This window comes from Pyrus communis, chromosome 16 (assembly GCF_963583255.1).
Source record: "Pyrus communis chromosome 16, drPyrComm1.1, whole genome shotgun sequence".
NCBI classification, from domain to species: domain Eukaryota; kingdom Viridiplantae; phylum Streptophyta; class Magnoliopsida; order Rosales; family Rosaceae; genus Pyrus; species Pyrus communis.
The window spans coordinates 1,928,355-1,950,990 of NC_084818.1; the positions used below are offsets into that span (position 1 = coordinate 1,928,355).

Below are 22,636 nucleotides of genomic sequence, written 5' to 3' on the forward strand. Positions count from 1 at the left end.
AGAACAGAACATGACAAACAAAACTGTTTATGTTTCATTTAAAGAGTCAATGACAGTTAATGAAATCGATAGAATTGGTCCATGAGTTTATCCAACATAAATCATTTTGGTTATTCTGTAAAAAAAAAATCGTCAATATCCTTGTTAAATTGTTATGTGAACGGCCGCGTGACCACCTTTTTAAAGGTATTTTTGTCAAACCAAAACCTCCACTTAACGAGGATATTAATAGATTTATCGCGAAATGATCAAATTGATTTACGGTAGACAAACTTATGGACCACTTCTACTGGTTTTCAATATCAAGGATTAGAATGAAGAATTATGCCAACCTCATGGACTATTTTAGTTAAAAACCTAAGATGAATTGATCTTAAACTAACTTGACGACTTAGTAGAAAGAATCAACAACGGTTAAGATAGAGAATTTGCAAAAATAATGGAAGAAACATAATTCGGTTCCAAAATTTTCGGACCCACATTTTTATAAAAGCAATATTGAGAGAAAGAGAATTGAACCTAGAACTTCGTGTGTTCTCTTAACTGCTTAATCTACAAATCACTTGCATGACCGACCTTTTCTATTCAGACATTTTGTTACCAATTTCTACTTTTTTTTGGTATTTATCATAACTTATGCAATAGAACTTGATATCAGTACGAATTGTGTGGATTACCGTTTGGTCTAATACTCAATTTCTACTTTTATAGATGAAGTTTTGATCTTCAAATCTTAGAATGACGTTAATTTAAAATTTAAATTTCTTCAGTCCATTAGTCAAGAAAAAGAAAAAAATCCTCTCATGAACCAAAACTTATGACACGGTGAAATCGACAAGAAAATATCATATTGTGACCTCAGGTGAAAAAGTAATTAGAAAAGAGTATTGTTCTAGAACGTAATTATAATTTTTCGAAGGGTTTATCTAAAATATATTTCTGCAAACGTTCGTGAATGTAAATTATTTGTAATGGAAAAAAACAGTAATTCTGCACTTTGTTTTTTTTAACATTATTATGTTACCTTTAAAATGATACAAAAAATCTCACACATTTTGGCTTTTTGCACTTTATAATTAATTAAAAAGCACAATTAGATAAACCCAAAAAAGAAAAAAAAAGAAGCCAAGTGCAAAAGCCCATAACGCGTGATCCGCACGTGGGGATGAGAAAATCCTAATCGTTCATCAAGCACAGCTTACCAACGATCCTAATTCTGGAATCTGGTCCCACGGGTGGTGGGGTCCTGCATAAAGCATAAATCCACTGCTAGGGAATAGGGACAGAAAGGTAAATGACAACGTTCCTCTCATTTGAGCTTGTCTCTTCTCCTATATACCAAGTTTTTGTCTCATGTCCCATTTATATTATTTGAATTTGATGTGCTGGTGTGAGTTGGATTGAGGAATCTTTGGCCGTCAAGGCTGGGTTTAATTTTAATGTTTTGAAAATATGGATTACAGAATAACAAAATCATCGTAGAAAAACACGAGTGATTTTCTGGTTGTAAAATTTAAAGGCACGTGTGTCATTTGATTGTTGTGAAAGATGGGCTGAAATGCTTTTAACTTTTCCGAGCTTCATTGGAGATTAATCATACCCTTCAGAATGTGGAATATCTTAGACTTCGATGAAAGATAAAATAAGAAAATCATCCTAATTTATTTATAATGTGGGAATCTCTTAAACATTAAAATAAAACAATTCAAGTAATGTAGTTTTTTCTTACTAATTTTTTTTTTCATTGTTCAAATTACTGAGTTGTCTTGAAAATCAACGATTAGATATTACATAAAGGTAAAGGTATATGATGACTCTTTGCAACGTCTATGAGGCAACTAACATAAAGCTACCATAACTCAAATTTTCATCACAAATATACATTATCTTTATTCACGTGAATCAAATTTAATTCTTTTTAAAAAGTAAGCGGATATAATTTGTAACATCACACATCGTCCAGGGGAGTGGATCTTGTAAGCCTTATATGTATATTCTCATCTCTACCTAGCACGAGGCCCTTCGGGTGTTTTTTTTTTTTTGCTTTTTTTTTGTTTTTTTCTCTTCTTCTTCTTCTTTCTCCTTCTTCTTTTTTTTGGGTTGCAGGAAGATGGGGAAGAGAGAGAGAGAGGGGGGATGGACGAAAGGAGAGGTTTTTATTATTAATTTTTTATGTTTTTTTTATTATTTTAATATTTAAATAATATTAAATGATTTTTTTTTGTTTTTAATAATTTTTGAATAAAAAATGGGTCCCGGATTAAGTCACGTCAGCATTTAACTGAGAAATAAACGGCCAAGCTAACGGAAGGTATAACATTGACACAAATTCGTAAGATGAGGTATGATATTGTCAATTTTAAAAGATGAGGTATGAAAGTGTCGTGACACCAATAATTGAGGTAGTTTTTTGTACTTTACCCAAAAAAAAATTTTCCAACTAGCTAGTTCTCCCTAATCAATTCCATGAAGCACACATAACTTCCTCCAGCAAGCAGCAGCTTTTCATACACCAATCTTCCAAAATATTAAGCAGAAGGTGCATAACAAAACTTTAGGGACCGTTTTATAATTGTTTTGTTTTTAATTTATTTTCCTTCAATTTTTTAAAAACTAAAATTTTGTTTGGTAACTAACTTTAGTTTTCAAAAAAATTGAACACTGAAAACTATTTGAGTTTTCAAAATATGGCCTTGAGTTTTCACTTTTTAGTTTTTAGTTTTCATTTTTTTTAAACTAAAAATAGTTACCAAATAAAATTTAAGTTTTCAAAAAGTAAAAGTTAAAAACTAAAATTGAAAGGGTTGGCAAACGGCCCCTTACCAATTTATTTTTATGATGCAATATTCTAAAACCTCTATAAATGGAGATAATTCGAACTTAGGTGTAAATAACAAACACTGACCTAACTTACGTATGCAAAACAATCCTTTAATTGAAAAAAATGTGATTTGAGACCACCACTACCATTTCCTTTCCGTTTTAATGTAAGGATCAAATCTAGTTAGCGAATAAGAATTTGTGATTGATATAGTTCTTTCATATCCTTTTTGTTTGGTGGGAACTTGGAACTTGAAAGCTTATGAATGGATTATATATGTTGGGGAGAGCAGGATGACTTTTAGGTTTGGTCCAACAAGTTCTCAAGCGGGTTGACTTTTGGATTGTGGAGGAGGGAGGATTCTCAATACTCTCAACCATCATTTTTCGATTAGTGGATCATCAATCACTTGTGAGACTCCAAGCCATTGATTCCTGATCGGATACACATACATCAATAACTGACAATCATTCACTTGTGTTTGAACCTCAAGACTTTCAACCATCATTTTTCGATTAGTGAATCATCAGTCGTTCTTGAAACTCTGAGTCATTGATTCATGATCGAACACACATACATTAATGACTAACAATCACTCGAGTTTGGGTGACTACGGTGGCTTGGCTTTGAGCAACATCATTGGTGGTTTTTGAGGAGAAATTTTTTAGCATGTCAAGAACACGACCTAGTACACCAAGTGTCATAATATTAGTTGATTTTTTTTTTTTTTCAAATATCCAACCACTTGTATTATAATACTTGATACACCGGATCGTAATTCTGACATCCTAAAAAATCTCTAGTTCTTGAGAAAAGAGGTCATTAGAAACCACTTTATGGTGTGGGAAAAATGTGTCACACACTAGGAGGTAGGTGCAGATTGTAGAGGCACACACACACCAAAGCACCGAGGGAACCATCTCCACCACCACGACGACCACCACCACATTTGTCATTTGTTGTATATGTTAAACTTTCTCGTCGCCTATGATTGATTACCTCATTTGCCTTTACAAAGTAAAATTGCTAGAAGATAACAGAAAAAATAGAAACAAAAGGACTCATCCATGGAAACCCGATTCACATCCGAATAAAAAAAAAAAACTAACGAAAAATTCTTAAATACTTTAGTTTTAATGAAAATAACAAAATAAATGGGTAAATAAACAATATCAGGAGTGACTTTTCAAGGTAAAAATGTCCTTAACGTTAAAAGTGAACAATACTAGTAACAGAAAACTAACGAAAAGTTCTAAAAAACTTTAGTTTTAATGAAAAAGACAATAAATGTGTAAATGAATAGCATCAGGAGTGACTTTTCAAGGTAAAAATGTCCTTAACGTTAAAAGTGAACAATACCAATACCAGTACCAGAAGCGTTTCATTAAAATTCCCAAAAAAAGTCTATTACAGTACCTAGTTCACTCAAGGCGAAAAAATTTCTTATCCATTCCGTTACACATACGCTCTTTTACCCTTTCTACAACAATGGTCGGATCACATATCGTGAAATACATGCTACATCGAAAATGCACGAGAAGTTTAGAGAAATCAGCATCCCATCATCAAAAGAAATACATGGCACGCGAACAATGTATCTTCTTTTGATGGTGGGAGAGGCAGTATCATAGTATATTCTCTATCGTACCTGAAGAGAACACAAAAATGGTTTCATAGCGAGGCCCCCTAATTGTTTCCTCCACGAACCCATCTAGATGAACCCGTCTTTGCCATGCCAGAATAATAATCACCTACATTTGCCACAAATAGCGGATCTCTATCTTCAAATCTTAACTCATTACTTGTATCGCTACCAAAACCATTTCCTGAATCCGTCTGCTCCAACTCTTTTGTTAAATCCTCCATCGTCTTCTTTAAATTTGCTTGACTCATCGGCCCTGCCTCACCAGTTGAAATGCCAACCATAGTAATCTTAGGAAGGTTTGGATTTTGTAGTGAGCTCTGCTCGATGCGTTCGTTTGACAGCTCTTCATTTTGGTCCCTTTGTTTCGACCACAGACGACTAAACCAATCTCCGAAAGGAAACTGGAGTTTTATTTTGTTTCCTTTATTGGTGTGAATATCATCCTTTAATTTAATCTCTGAAGTGCTACAATCTAGAGAATCTTCAGTATCATCTACTGCTTCGCCATTGCCAAGGTATCTGGCTGGCTGAGAAGCTCTGAGGAAAGAGGCTGCACTCCTGCAACAGAATGAACATGATTTTGTTAGAAAAAGCCTAAAAGAGAGAACAAGCCAGTTTATTAGCATCCAGAAGCACCCAAGTTAAAATTCAAAGAATGTTTAATTTGAAAAAAAAGGTATTTGATATCTCGAGAAAGCAATTGCTAAATTCTAATGTACCTTCTCTCGAAAGAGTCAACCATATAAGGGAATTTGGGTTGAATGCCAGTTGCTTTCCGTACCCACCTATTACCCAGAAGTACTTTATCAACAGCATTGAGGAGCTGCATTTCAGCGGCTTTAGAAATGACACTCAAAGGTATTCCAGGATTCCCCATTTCATCCATTACTTCCTGAACCTGTCAAGAAACAGATGTTGCAACGAACAAAATACACATACGTGAGAACAGGACGAAGGTGAACTGGGATTGTTTTAACTTCACAACTTATACACCTACATGTGCAGTTATGTCAGAGGAATGAGTAATAATTCTAAGCTTATCGTTGACGATGCGAACCCAATTCTCGATTCTTCATCTTAAAATCTTGTACATGTCTCACCACCAAACTACTTGCTCCATCAAAATAATACTTGATATGAGATTTCATACCTCTGGAGGCTCCCATAAGTTATCTCCCATCTCTTCAATTACTTCTGCTGGTATGTTGTCATCAATCACATCGTGTCGCCGATGCATGTGCCGAGTTTGAATTAAAGAATGGAAATGCTGATCAACAGATTCCTCAAGAATGTTATCAAGCATGTTTTTATCAAAAAAGTAGGGAGTATACCTGTTGGAACAAAGGATAATAATAGAGCATCAGCTATTCTACTTAAAACTCACCAAAAAACAAACTTGACTCGTATAAATTACAAGTAATCTTGCAAAAAAAAAACCAGCCTTCAGTTGAAAAATCAAATAGGTGCCCAGTATTTCCATAGCGTAAAGGTGAATAAGGGCAATAAAAATTGCAAAGTTTTATACCACAAAATAAAACAAAACAGTATTGCCATATACTACAGACATTGAAGAAACTTTTTTCATTGAAAATCAAGATCTGACTGTAGCACAGAACTTGCTAAAAAAGAACAGCTCAGATAATCGGAAATCATTCATATAATGCTAAACGAACAGGAAATAAATATCTATCAAAATCCTAAAGGTAGAAGCAAGCACAAAACATTAGAACACACCATTTGATCCCATCTGAGCTTGCTATTGCAATATCCAAGTTTTGAGCACCAAAAACTGGAACTCCGTCAACCCTTTTGCATTTGCCACTCTGCGGCATTGTCTTGAGAAGTTTGTTAGCTGCCTTGACCTGTGGGAGCAGAACATTTTGAGAAATGCTATACAATGTTAGGGAAGACGGTTGTCACTTGTTATATCCTACCTGTTTTTCATTTGGAACAAACTGGAACAAGTGGGGCTTTTCCTGCATAAGACATAGTGAACAACTCACTCATTAATCCAAGAGGAGCGTAACGCACCACAGAAATTACTGACAAAAAAGAGTATGAAAAGCAATATAAGTATCGATAAATCTATAATTTGACACAATCCAAAACACAACAAAGGCGCACGATTTCTACCCATTGCTTCATAACAGACCAGAATGAAGCTAAACCCATGTGAGCTTAGTGCAAGATGGGTAATTAAGCCAATGTGAAAACTTGCAACTCTCATATCTATCTTACATACTGTACAAGCTGGGATTACCTTGAAGTGTTCATATGCTAAATCAAGACGACAAGCACCCACCACGCCACTCGGTATATTCAGCCGTTTCACATACGTAACTAACAACACAATCTCAGTCAGAATGCAGGTCACCCCGAGATAGAAATAAATTTGACCAAATAACCAATAAAACCAACCAGTTGTTTATGCAGAATCCTTACCCGCATCGCCTAAATCCATGAAAAATCGAAACACGGGGCCGTTTCTCTCACTATTAGTAATTGATTTAAACATCTTCTTCAGCCACTCAGGAGTTCTACGAGTAAATGCCATGAAAATTAAACAAAATTCAGCTGAAAAAATCTCAAACACACTAAAAATTTCCTCAATTTTAATAATCTCAAATCAAACACAGCATCTTCATCAAAAATTGAACTGAATTCGATATCTTTATGCATGATATGAAATACCATTGTTGTAAAAGTTGAAAAACAAGTTACCTTTTGGAAATAAAGGGGATGTCGAAGTGGGTGGAGACAGCCATGAGACCAGTCCCGGAGAGGTCGCACATACTGAAGACCTGGCCCACAAACGCCGGCCCACCGCCGCCCTTGATGTTCGAGTTCAGCCCTGCAATCCTGACCGTTGACGGGAACCCGGAGGTCGACTCGGGCGACGACGCCACGCCCTTCATGGCGGAGGTATTGGAGTCGGGCTGGAAAGCGAGAGGTTTCGGCGAGTTTGGGAGGAGGAGCCCGACGCGGATTGCCGGCGGGGTCGTGGACGGCGACGGGGTCGTCTTGGGGGAGGCGAAGATGGAGAGGAGATTGGATGCGGTGGAGTGGACCAGGTGGGTTACGGTGCGTCCGAGTTGCTGATTGGTGTGTGGTGGTTCGGACGGTGAGGCCATGGATTTGTCGAAGTGTTTTTGTCTGTGTATAAGAAGGAAGAGGATGAGGCTCGGGAGAGAGACGCAGAGAGATATCTGCTTTGGATGTCGTTGGAATTATATTTTCCACAACGACAGGTCGTGTAAACATTCTGGGCCTGGGCTACGGCCCATTAGAACGGATCAGACGTCACCAAATAAAACCCAAAACGAAGCTCTCCCCCTCTCTCCTCCCATCTGAGGTACGCTCTCACCTCCCTTCTCTCTCCGTCTCTGTAATCGCGCCATTGTACGGACAGAGAGCCTCCGAATCAGATCTCGACCTCCGATTTTATCAGGCAAGCTATACATATATATATATATATATTTATATTTCTGATATAATTTTTCATTTCGATATTTTTAAATGGAAATTCAGTTCATCGAATTTTGATTGAGGTGAGCATGCGTTTTTAAATTTTTTTTTTTTATTTTTTTATTTTGATAATTTATTTTGATTTAATTGTACGGGTAGCTATCAGTATTCAATTGGCTGTACTGAGTGTGAGCTCGCTATCTCAGTCATTGACTTGATGGACTTCACAATTATTGGCTGCAGTTTGTTATATATATATATATATATATGTGTGTGTGTGTGTGTGTGTGTATCTCATAATTTGGCTGTGTCACCGAGATTCGGTGATTCCGATTGGCCATAGTCATATAATGTCCTAATTTTGAGTTTGATTCGGGTTTTTATAAATTCCGATATGGAAATGAAATTGCTGCGAATGATGTTTTCAGCGGTATAATCGTGAATCCTAATGTCGTTGCATTGGAGATGTTTTGAAATTCGTGATGCCACATTGGTCACGGCTCTGGTCCTTGTGAACTGATTGGTTCTATCAAAAATTTATTCTGCAGGCGTAATACGCACATAGGAGTAGTCTAGGGAGTAGGGAGGTCGCCATGGCTGCTTCGGAAGAGAATAGTGCGTTGTTCCCAATTTTCATTTTGACCATAATGGCACTGCCCCTAGTGCCTTATACAATTACGAAGTTATGTCGTGCTGCATCCAAGAAAACAAAGAGCATCCACTGTCAGTGCTCTGAGTGCGCTCGGTCAGGAAAGTACCGCAAGTCAATTTTTAAGCGGGTTAGTTCCTTCAATTGTTGCTAAGATCTGTTCTTCAATACTGCAAGAAGAATACCAATATTTGTTTTAAACCATCTAACGACTAACGAGGGTCTGGATGTATTCATTATCATTCATTTGCAGATTTCAAACTTCTCAACATGGAGTAACTTGACATTAATACTTCTCTGGGTTATCATGATAGTCCTGGTTTATTACATCAAAAATATGAGCCGCGAGGTAAACATTTTTAGCCATTTTGAGGCATTAATGAAAGCTGTTATCGTATGGTCTTCCTGCCCATGTTTTTCATTTCCATGCCTTTTCAGTTTATTTAACTTGTCCTGAGAATCTTTTATAATAACCCAGATTCAAGTTTTCGAGCCATTCAGTATTCTTGGACTGGAACCTGGAGCTTCTGATTCAGAAATAAAGAAGGCATATAGGAGACTCTCCATACAGTACCATCCAGATAAAAATCCAGATCCAGGTTGATGGTGTTTTAGTTTTCAGTTTATGCATGCCTATCATTTTAACCTAAAACTACCAGGAAAGATGGGGCCTTTATGAAGCATACAGTAAAATTTTGATTTGTATTCTTTTTTCTAGAGGCCCACAATTACTTTGTGGAGTTCATATCAAAGGCTTATCAGGCTCTGACGGATCCAGTATCTCGTGAGAATTTTGAAAAATATGGCCATCCAGATGGCAGGCAGGTAATGTGCAATCTGCCAATCTCATTCAAGGAAAACGGATAGCAACTTTCATTTAGTGTTTCCTTGCCAAAATCATATGAAGTAGAACAAATTTTGCTTTGAAATTGAACCAACTCTTTTTTCAAATAGGGGTTTCAAATGGGCATAGCTCTTCCTCAATTCCTGCTACACATCGATGGGGCATCTGGTGGAATACTCCTACTCTGGATTGTTGGTATTTGTATTCTATTGCCATTGGTGATAGCTGTCATATATCTTTCAAGATCGGCAAAATATACCGGCAACTATGTCATGCATCACACATTATCCACTTACTATTACTTCATGAAGCCTTCTCTGGCTCCCAGGTAATCAAGTAGAGTACGCTGAGTACCAGAAATGTCGAGATTAGCCTTTATATGTTTATTATTTCTTGTTTGCTTCTAAATAGCAGCTGCTTGCAAGTCTGAAGTAGAATAGTAACATAAGCAGATGCTTGGGGCAATATTTTTTGATGTTTTGATGGATCGGGTGTACATTAAGCTGTATTGTTTGTTAATATTTTTTACTGATCTTATGACATAATTATACAGCAAAGTAATGGATGTCTTCATAAAGGCTGCTGAATATACGGAAATTCCAGTTCGCAGAACTGACAATGAACCCCTTCAGAAGCTTTTTATGCTGGTCAGGAGTGAGTTGAATCTGGACCTTAAGAATATCAAGCAAGAGCAGGCAAAGTTTTGGAAACAGCATCCAGCCCTTGTAAAGGTATTTTGTGCTCCAATACTAGATTAAATGATCAGCAAAGTTTGTCCCAGTCCTTGATATATGCTTACCTTTATGCCACTTTCTACGCAGACAGAATTGTTGATTCAAGCACAGTTAACTCGTGAGTCAGCATCCTTATCTCCATCTTTGCAAGGTGATTTTAGACGTGTTCTGGAACTTGCCCCTCGCCTCCTTGAAGAATTGATGAAGGTGATTTCTACATTTTCCTGTCTTATCTTACATTCTATTAGCAAACTTGAAAACAAGTGCTTATGCTTCTTAGAAGTTACAGATTTTCCTTAATCCTGCACTGCTTCACTCATATTTGTGTTTAGAATTGTTCCAATACTGTACTTAAAAATTAACCGACAGATTTAGAAGGGGTACAGAAGTTGGTTACTTCCTACTAGTATTTCTGGAGAACAGTTGATCAATTAATGTGCTAGCATATCTCATGACATTTGTACCAAAATTGGAAGCCATGTTGTGCTAGTTTTACTTATGTTTTATTCTATTTTGCAGATGGCAGTTATGCCACGCAATGCTCAGGGGCAGGGATGGCTGAGGCCTGCTATTGGTGTCGTTGAACTTTCTCAGTGTATCATTCAGGTGATAGTCCATTATCCACTTTTGTCAAGCGTGTAGATCTTACAAATACACTAATCATGCGAAATCCTAATTTTGCAAAGATCTAAGATTTCTCTCATACAATCACACTGTGTGGGCTTATGCATAAGTTACCATGCCGTCTGTTCCTCGCACACAAATCTTGTTCTGAAGTATCACGCAAGGGCTAATTTCTGAAAGCTGGTTGCATATTGATTTAAGCTTTCTTGTTAATTAAGTTTTGTTGTACAAATATATGGAAGTAAATAATTTTCTCTTTTCTTTTGTTTTTTGCAAATATGTGCATCCTTTGGCTTTTGTTGTCTGCCCTGTCAAAACGCTTACTATGTTTGCAATTAAATTAAGCACATAGCTATGACATTTATTATTGTATCTTATGAATTGGTACTCATTTTGAAGTTAATGTTATTTTGTGATCATAATGCAGGCTGTTCCTCTTAGTGCAAGGAAGGCAATTGGAGGATCCAGTGAAGGCATTGCCCCCTTTCTGCAGCTGCCGCATTTTAGTGAGGCGGTTGTAAAAAAGATAGCCCGCAAGGTAAACAGTCTTTGTTTGGACAATGCCATGCTGGAATAGAACTTATGATCCGTCTCTTGCCTAGCTGCAGGGAGCAGGATATAGTACTGTATTGCTACATGAGATAGTTAAAATTGAAAATGTTCTGTGAAATCCCTCTTTTCGTTACTGAATGAGCAGAAAATCTTCATTCTGTTATAATTAGTCAAGTTTATTTCTTTCACTTCTTTTGCTGATCTATTTTCTTCTCCTGATAGTATTTTTTTTTTCTGTTTGATCTTAGCTTTAATTCTTCTTCTTTTGCTCGTAGAAGCTGAGAGTGTTTCAGGAGCTTCAGGACATGTCCGTGGAAGATCGTGCTGAGGTACTTTCTCAAACAGCTGGATTCTCATCCGCTGAAGTCCAGGATGTTGAAATGGTATTGCAGACTATGCCTTCGATATCATTTGAAGTTAAATGTGAGACTGAAGGTGAAGATGGTATACAAGAGGGTGACATTGTCACGGTTCATGCTTGGGTCACACTAAAGCGTGCCAACGGACTGATTGGTGCCCTTCCCCACGCCCCGTACTTCCCGTTTCACAAGGAAGAAAACTTCTGGTTTTTGCTTGCAGACAGCGTCTCCAATTACGTTTGGTTTTGGCAGAAGGTAAATTTCATGGATGAAGCTGCAGCCATTACTGCAGCTTCCAAGGCAATCGAGGACACAAAGGAGGGTTCGGGAGCAACTATGAAAGAGACTAGTGCTGCTGTCAAAGAAGCAGTCGGGAAGGTGAAGAGTGGGTCTAGACTGATAACAGGAAAGTTACCAGCGCCAGGGGAGGGGAATTACAATTTGACATGCTACTGCCTATGCGACTCTTGGATTGGTTGTGATAGAAAGACAAACTTGAAGATGAAGATTTTGAAGCGCACACGGGCTGGTACCCGGGGAGGTTCTGTGGCAGAAGAGGGACCAATTACGGAGGATGGCATTGAAGAGGAGGAAGAGAATGAAGATGATGAATATGATGACGATTATGAGAGCGAGTACAGTGAAGATGAGGCGGATGAACAACACGACACAAAAAAGAAAGGCCCTGCTACAAATGGCACTGTCGATAAACAAGGCTCCGGCTCAGATGGTTCAGGTTCGGAGGACGACTAAAACAAACAGAACTTCACGTAGTTTTCTACCTGGTTTTATTCGTTTATCATTTATTTGGTGAAAGGATTGAAACAGCCACAGGTGATAGTTACCCATCTTTCCATCTTTTATTTGACAGAGTAATTTTGATACTACAAAACGTGGGTTCTAAACCAATTTGACCCCTTTCAGTTATTTAAAATTATAAACCTTTTAAATTTTTTTCCATAAATTAACCTCATTATTGAGAGTTACATGAAACGATTCATTGCTACGTGACGTTTCAATCCAGTAACGCTATTATTAGCAATGCGGTTTTATGACGTATTGTAAGGCACAGGCAAATTCTAGAGTACATGAATTTACAAAACTTATAAACTTACGTACACCTAATACAATTATAAAACTTCCTTCACTACAATTTTGAATAAAGCTAAGGTCATTTAACCGGCGGATTTGAGCCACTTAAAAGACAATGTGTATATTGATATGGTCGAAGGACTCAAATCGCGAATCCTACACTGATGAGAAATGAGGTTAGGGACGATTAAAACTTCGTAAACTTGCTTTAGCTTCATCTAACTGGTAAAAAAGAGTTTCAAGATTGAACACTCAGTTCATCGGAGCTTTTTTCACCTTCCTCCGGTAATTCATCTGAGTTCCGGTTCACTTCCTCGTCTTCAACAATGTGTTCGTTTGGATTTGATTCGGGTTCCAACATTTCTTCCGAGTCGCGGACTGTTTCCTTCCCCTCACTTAGCATTTTTGCAGCATCATCAGACCTGTTCTGATAGTTTGCTCGGACTTTAACACGTTTTCCGTTGATGTACCGATACTCCCATTTCGGAGGTGGATATTTCTTCTTCAACTTATTGTACTTGTCTAGCATATCTAGCTCCTTAAAGACATTTCCAACCTTTGTAACAATCGAAACATTTGGTTGGACCCCGAGCTCCTCCATGTCAGCAAATATCTGCAACAAGAGAAAGTTTCGACAAGTTAAAACTCCTTGCTGCATGAAAAACGAGGATCCAATATACAAGCTAGCATGACATTCGGCCTTTCGGGATATGAGAACGAATCCGTTTGTCAATCAAAGTTCCGGGAGTTTCAGATTTGCACCAAGTATATGCAGTATTACAAGATGCACGGCTCATAGATTGACTTAAGAATCGATATGTTCATAAATCTGTTTACGAAAACGTGGTAGGACTACAATACCTCAAACATCTTACCGTGCAAGCCGTGTTGGTAGTAAATCGAAATCATTTTGTCGAAGAACACGCGAGGCATGCTTTCCAAGTACTGCGAGAACAACTTCGTCCACAACTCTTCAGCTTCTTCAATCCTCCCATCCTCTGCCAAAGCAGTTAACAGTGTGAAATAGGTCCCCATTGTTCTTCCTTGCCCTTTGCTCAGCATCCACTTCGACACCTACAAAACACACATGTCATGTCTTAGATTTCAAAAGTTAGGGCCCATCCATAAACTACCAAAAGGAATTCGAACTCGGGGTGCAAGAGAGTGGAGACCTTGCCCTCACCAACTGGCCTAACTAACGTCTACATTATACATCGAGCATTTTTCTTTAGCATTGCCATATTATAAACTATCAAAGGTAATTTGGACTCATGCACAAGAGGGCGGGCATACTAACATGACCTACCGGCCTAACTCATGTTTACGTTATACATTGAGCATTTTTCTTTAGCATTGCCATATTCTAAACTATCAAAGGTAATTTGGACTCAGACGCAAGAGGGCGGGTACACTAACATGACCAATAGGCCTAACTCATGTCTACGTTACATATTGAACATTTTCAAGGAAGGAGAAAAATCAAACCTGAATTATCCTCTTCCACTCCTTTTGATTCTCAAGGGACTTGAGTGCCTTCTTCACTGTAATTAAAGGGAATTCTAATTCCCAAGCAATCAAAGAATCAAGGGCTCCATCAACTTCCTCTTTCACACTTGACAATCCCTTAATCTACAAAAATTAATTATTATTACAATTATTTCTCGGAAACCAAGCACAAATATGGAAATGGAGAAGAAAAAAAAATCAAAGAAATATAAAAGCTTACAGATTCAACAAGTTTGAGGGATTTGGAAACGGTTCCGATCCGTTTATTGGCTTTCCAGACACTTGGGTATCTGGGTCTTGGACCCTTTTGAGCACATACCTGAAAACATCGTTGAAAAATATAAATTTGAGAAGAAAGTGACAATCTTTCTGCAACAACAATTTCGAATTATTGTCAACCAAATAAGAAAAGTTATAGCAATATCTTCTCAACTTTATCTCAATTAGAAAAATGATTCCTTAATTTTAAGCTAATTAGATAAATGATCCTTCAATTTTGACGGAATTGCTGAAAAATATTATAACTGCTTATTTTGATGAATTAAGGACCAATAATCGTAAATTTTAGTTAAGAAACAATTAGTTCGAATTAAAGTTGAGCGACTATTTCTACAATTTTTTCCTTAAAAAATAATGATGCACTTTACCAACTGACGTGGCGGAAACGAGAAAGTGGAGGGAAAGAAAACGTTGTGGAATCAAAACGGGATTCTCAGGTTTCCCTTGGAAAATTCAAATTGCCGCTTAGAAACGAAATAAGCTCTCTGTACGGGGTCGTTTTGGAGTGAGCAGTGACGACGGACGACTGACGATGGACGACGTCGATCGGTTGTTCGAGTGCTTCAAATGCGGCATCTCTCCTCCGCGTAAGCTCCCTCTCTTTCTCTCTCCTCCGCCCTGTTTGGCTACTGAGAATTCAAAATCAAAAACGAAGAAAATCAAATCTTTTACTAGATTAACAATGTCTTTCATTTGGGAGGTTAAATTAGGGTTTCGAATTGGAAGTATGAGATTCAATTTTCTTTTTATTGCTTGTGGAATGCATTTTGTAGAGGTTTCTTGATTCATTGAGTTGTTAACTGATATTTACAAGATTTGTTATTTTCTTGTCTGACCAGAATCCGCATTGAGGGAAAGGAAGAGAAGCAAAAGCGATTTGAAGCGGAGGAGTAAAACTCCGGAAGTCTCCTCTCCAGGCTCAGCAGAGAACACAAAGAAAAATACATCAGAATTACAACTTTCCTCCGACAAGGTACCTATGTACAATGAAAATTGGTTTCGTTTTGTGCTTTATAAAGGCTGCAAATTAATCAACCATATGTTTGATGAAGCATTCGCACGTAATGGTTTTTGTGTCCAAGTAACTTGAATTCATGCTAAATTCTTGATTGGTTCTAAGTTCGAATTTTCCCATCCATGTGTCTTGTTGTGTGGAAATTGTTCCTTGGTTGAATGAAGCTTGACCTTTTATTTCGTTGGTAGTTGAAATGTTCTTTAACTGTGTTTATCAGTTGATGACTCAGTACTTTGATTTTTGTCCTGCTGATTTTCGGATTCAGTCTGGTCCCACAAGTGTTAAACCAAACAAGTTTAATCGTCAAAAGGAGTTTTCCCCAGTTGTATTCTATGGATCTCCACACGGTGTGCCCCCCAAAAAACCATCAAGGTCGTTTCTGCGACTGCTACGTGAAATACGTATTGATCTCGCTGCACAAAAAAGGTTGACTTCAAGGTATTTGTGTATTTCTTTGTCCACACTGTCATGCTTTAAGAAGGTTCTTTTCTCTTGTGATACTCGTTTACAATGTGACTTGACCCTTGTTTTTGGTTCATTTAGGAAGGAAGTATGGACTACGTTTCCAAGGCAGGATGAAGCAATGCAGTTTGCCAAAGGGCATGAGAATGTTCATGTATTTAGTTATCAAGATCATTATAGTGGGCAGAGAAGGTTCCTCGTTTCAACCTATAACGATTTTTGGAGAAGGTTACCTTGTCCTTTTTGATTTTTTATACTTTTTCACCGTATGAGGTATTATATTTTTTATATTTGTACTGCTTTCGTTTCCTTTTTCAGGTATAAAAATATGAATCCCAAGTTCCGTCACCACTATGAAGTGATCCAGGAGGTGACCAATTTTCCTTCCATTTATTTAATAGATGCAATAAATGGGTACCGTGTGCAGAAAATTGGTTTCTGTTCTAGATTGTGGTTCCTATAATTGGAATGTGTTGCTTTCAGGGTTTGCCGTGTCACCTTTATTTTGACTTGGAATTCAGTAGAAGGGACAATGCAGACAGAAATGGGGATGAAATGGTTGATCTCTTGATATCAGCCATTTTTGAAGCCCTGCTTGAAAAGTATTCTATTATCGGAAACAAGGAATGGATATTGGAGCTTGATTCCTCTAATGAAGGTGGGTCACAATTATTACTCCTTCCCTCATATACGAGGCTGATGTCTATGTGCATTTAAATTTTCATCGAGTCTAAATATAGATACCATATATGGGTTTTGATTCTGTTTCATAACGTCATCTATTGTATATAATTTCATGGCGAGGTTCTTGAAGTTGATTGTCACTTATGGTTATACTTTCGTGCAGCAAAGTTCTCTCGTCACCTAATCATTCGCATAGAAAAGACTGCTTTTAAGGACAACTCACATACAGGTGCATTTGTCACTGAGGTATCATTTCATTATGATATTTGTACGTTGTTTCTTAGGATGTCTTTTGCTCAATTAAATTTAAAAATGGGAATTTATTTCATTACCTATAGCTTCTTTTTATTGTGATGAACAGAAATCTGCTGCATTTACTTCGATTTTTCCATTTTATGTTCCCTGTAGAAATATCAACTATTGTCACTGTGATGACATATTATCAGATATGCTCACGGATTTCAAGTGCAAAGGAGAGAGATGGAAGATTTGAAAACTTATTTATCAGAAAAGATTCAAGCTCCTTTGACTCCCCTAGTAAACTATTTGTGGACACTGCAGTATATACCCGAAATCGTTGCTTTCGTTTAGCTCTGTCATCAAAGGCAGGGAAGAATTCAGTGCTTCTGCCTACTGGGCGTTTCAAAGCCAACAAGATGGTATTGCCACCCTTCCGATTAATATAACAGTTGCAAACTGGAGCTTTGCTAGTGATGTTTTGATTTTATGCGTTGACTACATAATGTTTTGATCGTATAATCAACGCTATGTTATTTAAAAGCAGTGTGAGGAGGAGATGTTCATGGCATCCTTGATCTGCAATTTGGATGTTGATTGTGAAAAGCTTCTAGTATGCAAACCAGATCTTGATTGTATAAAGACTCTGCATTTTGACACCGAGGTAATTGGGATTCCAAAACCGTTCCATACTCTTGATGCTTACAGATATGAGATAACCATAAGCATAATGACATTAGTGCATTTTAACTATATCAAATGCTTTCTTGATACAGGTGAACCGCGGTCTTGGAAAATGTTACAGTTGGCCCCAAGAATATGCATTGAATGGTTGCACAAGTGGTGCTTCAGCAACATACTTCCTGGGCAAATCTCCATTTCCAACTTTGGATGCATTTGTAGAATCTGTTGCCACCATTGGAAATGTATCAGGTGGTACCTTGTAGCCTGCATCAGAAAAGTTTGATAATTTTCTGCAGTCACTTTGTAAATAACTTGCTGCTTCTCTAGGTAAAATTCGGAGCTGGTATTGGCTCTCAGAGTTTGCATTCATGGTCTACAGCATGTCAAGAAATAGATACTGTGAGCGAATTGGCAGACAGCATAAAAGCAATCACGGTAAATCTAATATGTTGTTGGTATCTTAATTCATGACTCTGATTCCTGTCTGCTTATACACACGTGAAAGTATTGTCTGGAACTTGCCCTACGCTTTTTTTCTTATATGTAACACAGAACCTGCTAATGCGCGTGATGGTTCTATTGGTTAGTGATATACGTTGCCGACCTCAGAAGGGCTTCTTATTATCAGAAATGTCATGATCCTGACTGCAGAGGTGCAAAAAAAATTTCAATTTCTGTAAATATTTACCTATTTTTAATCTCCTTTAATCAATAAGCGATCACTTTCAACTTGCATATGATGGCGACAGGTTATCGTTCTGCCTCGCGACCAATTCCATGGGAAATCATCCCTGACATGGTGTATGAAAATAAAAATGATCCTGAATCTGTTCTCTATGGTGATGAGAAAATGAGAAGCAGCTGCGTTACAGATTCATGGTGGCGTGAAGCCATTAGAGTTGCAGATGATGTTGAGAATAAGCAAAATTCTTTAGGGATCAGTAATATGGTGAGGCTACATTTTCTGAACATCTGTCCTAGTTTATCCTACTGTTTGTCTCTTTTCTGTTTAGTTTTGCTCACTGGGTGCAGTGAAATGGATGGAACCAATCTTCTCGTTTTCCTGAAATCTGATTTGTCTGAGTTTCTTCGACGAATAGGAAAACATCGATTCTGATGATGAAGACTGGTGGATGGCTGTGGAAAGGACTGCATCCCAAGCTGAATTAGCGCATGTCAACTGATTCGAGGTCTAGTACATTGCCTGGCGATCCTTCCGGATATTTGGTTCTGCAGCATTTCGTCGTGGAAGACAGAATTAACGACCATTCCTACATGTGGTCGTTATGGGTTATGGCCCCGTTTGTTACACGGTACTATAAAAGCTAGGAAATCACCACGGTTGATTTCGAAGAGAGAATTAATTTCATTACACAATTTTGAGAGAGACATTACCCAAACCCATGAAAAGTGTTGCCCTTCGTTGGAGCGCGTCACTTATGGATCCCCATCATCTACAATTAGCGCATGTGCATTTACCTCATTAACATAACATGACAAAGAGTGATCAGTTTATGTGACACTTGGCAACCAAGATTTTTCTTTCCTTGAATAAACTAACTAATATAAAATAAAATATCACTAATTTGATATAATTGCTAGATAATGTGTTATATTTCAAAACTATTAAATTATTAAGAGTGCTAGAATATGACAATACGAATAAATGCACAAGACTCGAAATCCCTATATATGAGGCACTCAACCAAACAAGCTACAAATTAAGAATAAGAACCCTATCAGGAAATCATGCTATGGAGAAATCATTAAAACATAAACAAGTGACAACTACGAGTAGCAACTCAATGGGGAATTCATACGCAAACAGTCACAATTGTAGAATACCACCTCGTAAGGCATTCCTACATCCAGTTAGCAATCTTAAAAAGTAGTAACACGCATTTTATCAATGGTTCGAAGCCTTAACCACATTATAGTACTGTTTCCATGAAATCATTTGACGTACTTGGCCTTCTTGCATCCCTGATTCACAAAAACCCATACAATTTGAGTATTAATTTTTATAATTAAAAAAAAGAAATAAATTAAAATTAATTAATTTTGTTCAATATGGGTCGGGTATGTTTGCTTCTACGGTACGGTACCTTTGTAGCCAAATGGTCGATGAAGCTGGACTTAGTCTTGCAGCACCCGCAGTTCGAGCATTTGCCGCAGTCCTAATGTCTGTCCTTCTGATGAACTTGATGTTAGGATATAGCCATGTGTCACAATTGTATTGGAGGCTCTTAGGGTTAGTTATAGCTGTGTTGTATTTATAAGACAAGTTGGTCATAATTGTAGTAATGAAAAACAGAAGTTTCCCTCTCTTCTTTCTCTCTGTAGATCTTCCTGGTTTTCACCTCCATTGCTTCTCTGCATTATATACAGTAGCATTGTTATCATGGTATCATCGCCGGCAATGGCTGACGCCGTCGCCTGACGATCCCGGTGCTTCCGCTTTTCTTCGTTCTTGTTCCGGTAGTGTTCTCTGGATCGCTGGAAGTCGGTTGGTTACTCAAACCCTAGAATTTTGGGGATTCTTGAGTCTGTCTGTGTTTTTCCACTCGTTCGTCGATGTTGTTGAAGTTCGTCGCTCTGGTTGAAGGTATCTGTTTAGTTTCTTGATTTCTTGACTTCATTTTGTGAATCTTGTTATGGATTGAGGCGTTGATTGTTAGTTTCTACTAGCCAATTGTTTGTTTCTCGTTGGTTGTTGGTGTGTTTGTTGAAGATTTCTGCTACTTGCTGATCAATTGTTGTGGTTCTTGTTTGCGATTCTTGATTCCTTCCAGTTGAAGCAAAGATTGTTATTTGTTGACATGGTGACTCATGCACAATTAGCTCTTACTCAATCGCCTATTTCTTCCCTGATACTAAGTGTTGGCAATACTGTTACAGTGAAGTTAGAACTTAGATGATTCAAACCAAAAAGATATTGTGGATAACCCAAATATAATCAGAGAGAGATCAGTTTATGTGATACTTGGCAATCAAGATTTTTCTTTCCTTCAATAAACTAACTAATAGAAAATAAAATATAACTAATTAGATATAATTGCTAGATAATTTGTCATATTTCAAAACCGTTAAATTGTTAAGAGTGGTCGAATATGACAATACGAATAAATGCGCAAGCGCCAAATGTAGAGACTCGGAATCCCTATATATGGGGAACTCAACCAAACAAGCTACAAATTAAGAATAGGAACACTATCGGGAAATAATCTTATGGGGAAATCATTCAAACACAAACAAGTGACAATTAAGAGTAGCAACTCAATGAGGAATTCATTCAAACGCAAACAAGTCACAACCCTAGATTACCACCCCATGCGGCATTACTACAAACAGTCAGCAATTTTAAAAAGTAGTAACACTATGTTAGGCATTTTATAAATGGTTCAAAGCCTTAACCACATTACAGTACTGTTTCCATGAAATCATTTGACGTACTTGGCCTTCTTGCATATTCACAAAAACCCATACAATTTGAGTATTAATTTTTATAATTAAAAAATAATAAGGGATAAAATAAAATTAATTAATTTTGTTTAGTATGGGTCGGGTATGTTTGCTTTTACGGTACCTGGATAGCCAAATGGTCTGTGAAGCGGGACTTAGTCTTGAAGCAGCACTTACTGCTCAAGCATTTGTCGCAGTCTGTGCTTCTGATGAACTTGAAAGGCTTTATTAGTGCCAAAGCGTTTGAAAATTTGGTATGCCGCCTATGCTTTAGAAGATTTGGCACCAAGAAAGCCTTTCAAGTTCATCAGCAGGACAACCACCAGGACTGCAGCAAAAGCTCGAGCTGCAGGTGCTGCTTCAAGACTAAGTCCGACTTCACCGACCATTTGGCTATCCAGGTATTGTACCGTAAAAGCAAACATACCCGACCCATATTGAGCAAAATTAATTAATTTTATTTTATCCCTTATTATTTTTTAGTTATAAAAATTAATACTCAAATTGTATGGGTTTTTGTGAATCAGGGATGCAAGAAGGCCAACTACGTCAAATGATTTCATGGAAACAATACTGTAATGTGGTTAAGGCTCTGAACCATTGATAAAATGCCTAACATAGTGTTACTACTTTTTAAGATTGCTAACTGTTTGTAGTAATGCTGCATGGGGTTGTATTCTACTGTTGGGACTTGTTTGTGTTTGAATGAATTCCCCATTGAGTTGCTACTCTTAATTGTCACTTGTTTTTGTTTGAATGATTTCACCATAGGATGATATCCCGATAGAGTTCCTATTCTTAATTTGTAGCTTGTTTGGTTGAGTGCCCCGTATACAGGGATTCCAAGTCTCTACATTTGGCGCTTGTGCATTTATTCGTATTGTCATATTCGACCACTCTTAACAATTTAATGGTTTTGAAATATGACACATTATCTAGCAATTATATCTAATTAGTTATATTTTATTTACTATTAGTTAATTTATTTAAGGAAAGAAAATATTGGTTGCCAAGTGTCACATAAACTGATTTCTCTCTGATTATATTTGGGTTATCTACAATCTCTTTTTGGTTGGATATTGGAGCTTGATTCCTCTAATGAAGGTGGGTCACAATTATTACTCCTTCCCTTATATGTGAGCCTGATGTCTATGTGCATTTAAATTTTCATGGAGTCTAAATATAGACACCATATATGGGTTTTGATTTCTTTTTCATGGAGGCTGATGTCACTTATGGTACTTTCGTGCAGAAAATTTCTCTCGTCACCTAATCATTCGCATAGAAAAGACTGCTTTTAAGGACAACCCTCATGCAGGTGCATTTGGCACTGAGGTATGACTTGCTGAATATCGCAGAAACCTTTTGCTACTACTGACTAGTAAGTTTGAGTTGTCATTTAATTATGACTTGCTGAATATTTGTACGTTGCTTCTTAGGATGTCTTTTGCTCGATTAAATTTAAAAATGGGAATTTATTTCATTACCTATAGCTTATTTTTATTGTGATGAACAGAAATCT

General features: G+C 37.4%; 4 protein-coding genes across 4 annotated transcripts; 2 read left to right on the forward strand and 2 right to left on the reverse strand.

Annotated features, from left to right (window-relative positions):
* Positions 1–4,192: 4,192 nt before the first annotated feature.
* Positions 4,193–7,670, reverse strand: LOC137720048 (uncharacterized). Its single transcript, XM_068459049.1, has 8 exons — positions 7,188–7,670; positions 6,909–7,003; positions 6,727–6,806; positions 6,401–6,442; positions 6,201–6,328; positions 5,617–5,797; positions 5,186–5,364; positions 4,193–5,024 (listed from the first exon to the last, which is right to left on the reverse strand). Exons 1-8 carry the CDS (start codon positions 7,595–7,597, stop codon positions 4,508–4,510), a joined length of 1,632 nt encoding a protein of 543 aa, XP_068315150.1. The 5' UTR covers positions 7,598–7,670; the 3' UTR covers positions 4,193–4,507.
* A 114-nt stretch (positions 7,671–7,784) lies between these two features.
* Positions 7,785–12,643, forward strand: LOC137720047 (dnaJ protein ERDJ2A-like). Its single transcript, XM_068459048.1, has 11 exons — positions 7,785–7,914; positions 8,480–8,710; positions 8,834–8,929; positions 9,059–9,179; positions 9,299–9,405; positions 9,535–9,752; positions 9,978–10,155; positions 10,246–10,365; positions 10,678–10,764; positions 11,210–11,320; positions 11,610–12,643. The coding sequence occupies exons 2-11, from the start codon at positions 8,525–8,527 to the stop codon at positions 12,444–12,446; spliced, it is 2,061 nt and encodes a 686-aa protein (XP_068315149.1). The 5' UTR covers positions 7,785–7,914; positions 8,480–8,524; the 3' UTR covers positions 12,447–12,643.
* Positions 12,644–12,741: 98 nt separating this feature from the next.
* LOC137721084 (pentatricopeptide repeat-containing protein At4g21190-like) lies at positions 12,742–14,607 on the reverse strand (the record flags this gene model as incomplete). Its single annotated transcript, XM_068460203.1, has 4 exons — positions 12,742–13,398; positions 13,647–13,859; positions 14,271–14,414; positions 14,512–14,607. Coding segments are annotated over 4 exons (828 nt in total), but the record flags the coding sequence as incomplete, so codon positions are not given.
* Positions 14,608–15,013: 406 nt separating this feature from the next.
* On the forward strand, positions 15,014–18,995 carry LOC137721559 (uncharacterized). The gene is made up of 14 exons (XM_068460655.1): positions 15,014–15,157; positions 15,410–15,543; positions 15,851–16,023; positions 16,129–16,275; positions 16,366–16,417; positions 16,531–16,705; positions 16,895–16,977; positions 17,178–17,390; positions 17,513–17,632; positions 17,745–17,901; positions 17,980–18,087; positions 18,240–18,305; positions 18,402–18,601; positions 18,753–18,995. The coding sequence occupies exons 1-14, from the start codon at positions 15,103–15,105 to the stop codon at positions 18,834–18,836; spliced, it is 1,767 nt and encodes a 588-aa protein (XP_068316756.1). The 5' UTR covers positions 15,014–15,102; the 3' UTR covers positions 18,837–18,995.
* The last annotated feature ends 3,641 nt before the right edge of the window (positions 18,996–22,636 follow it).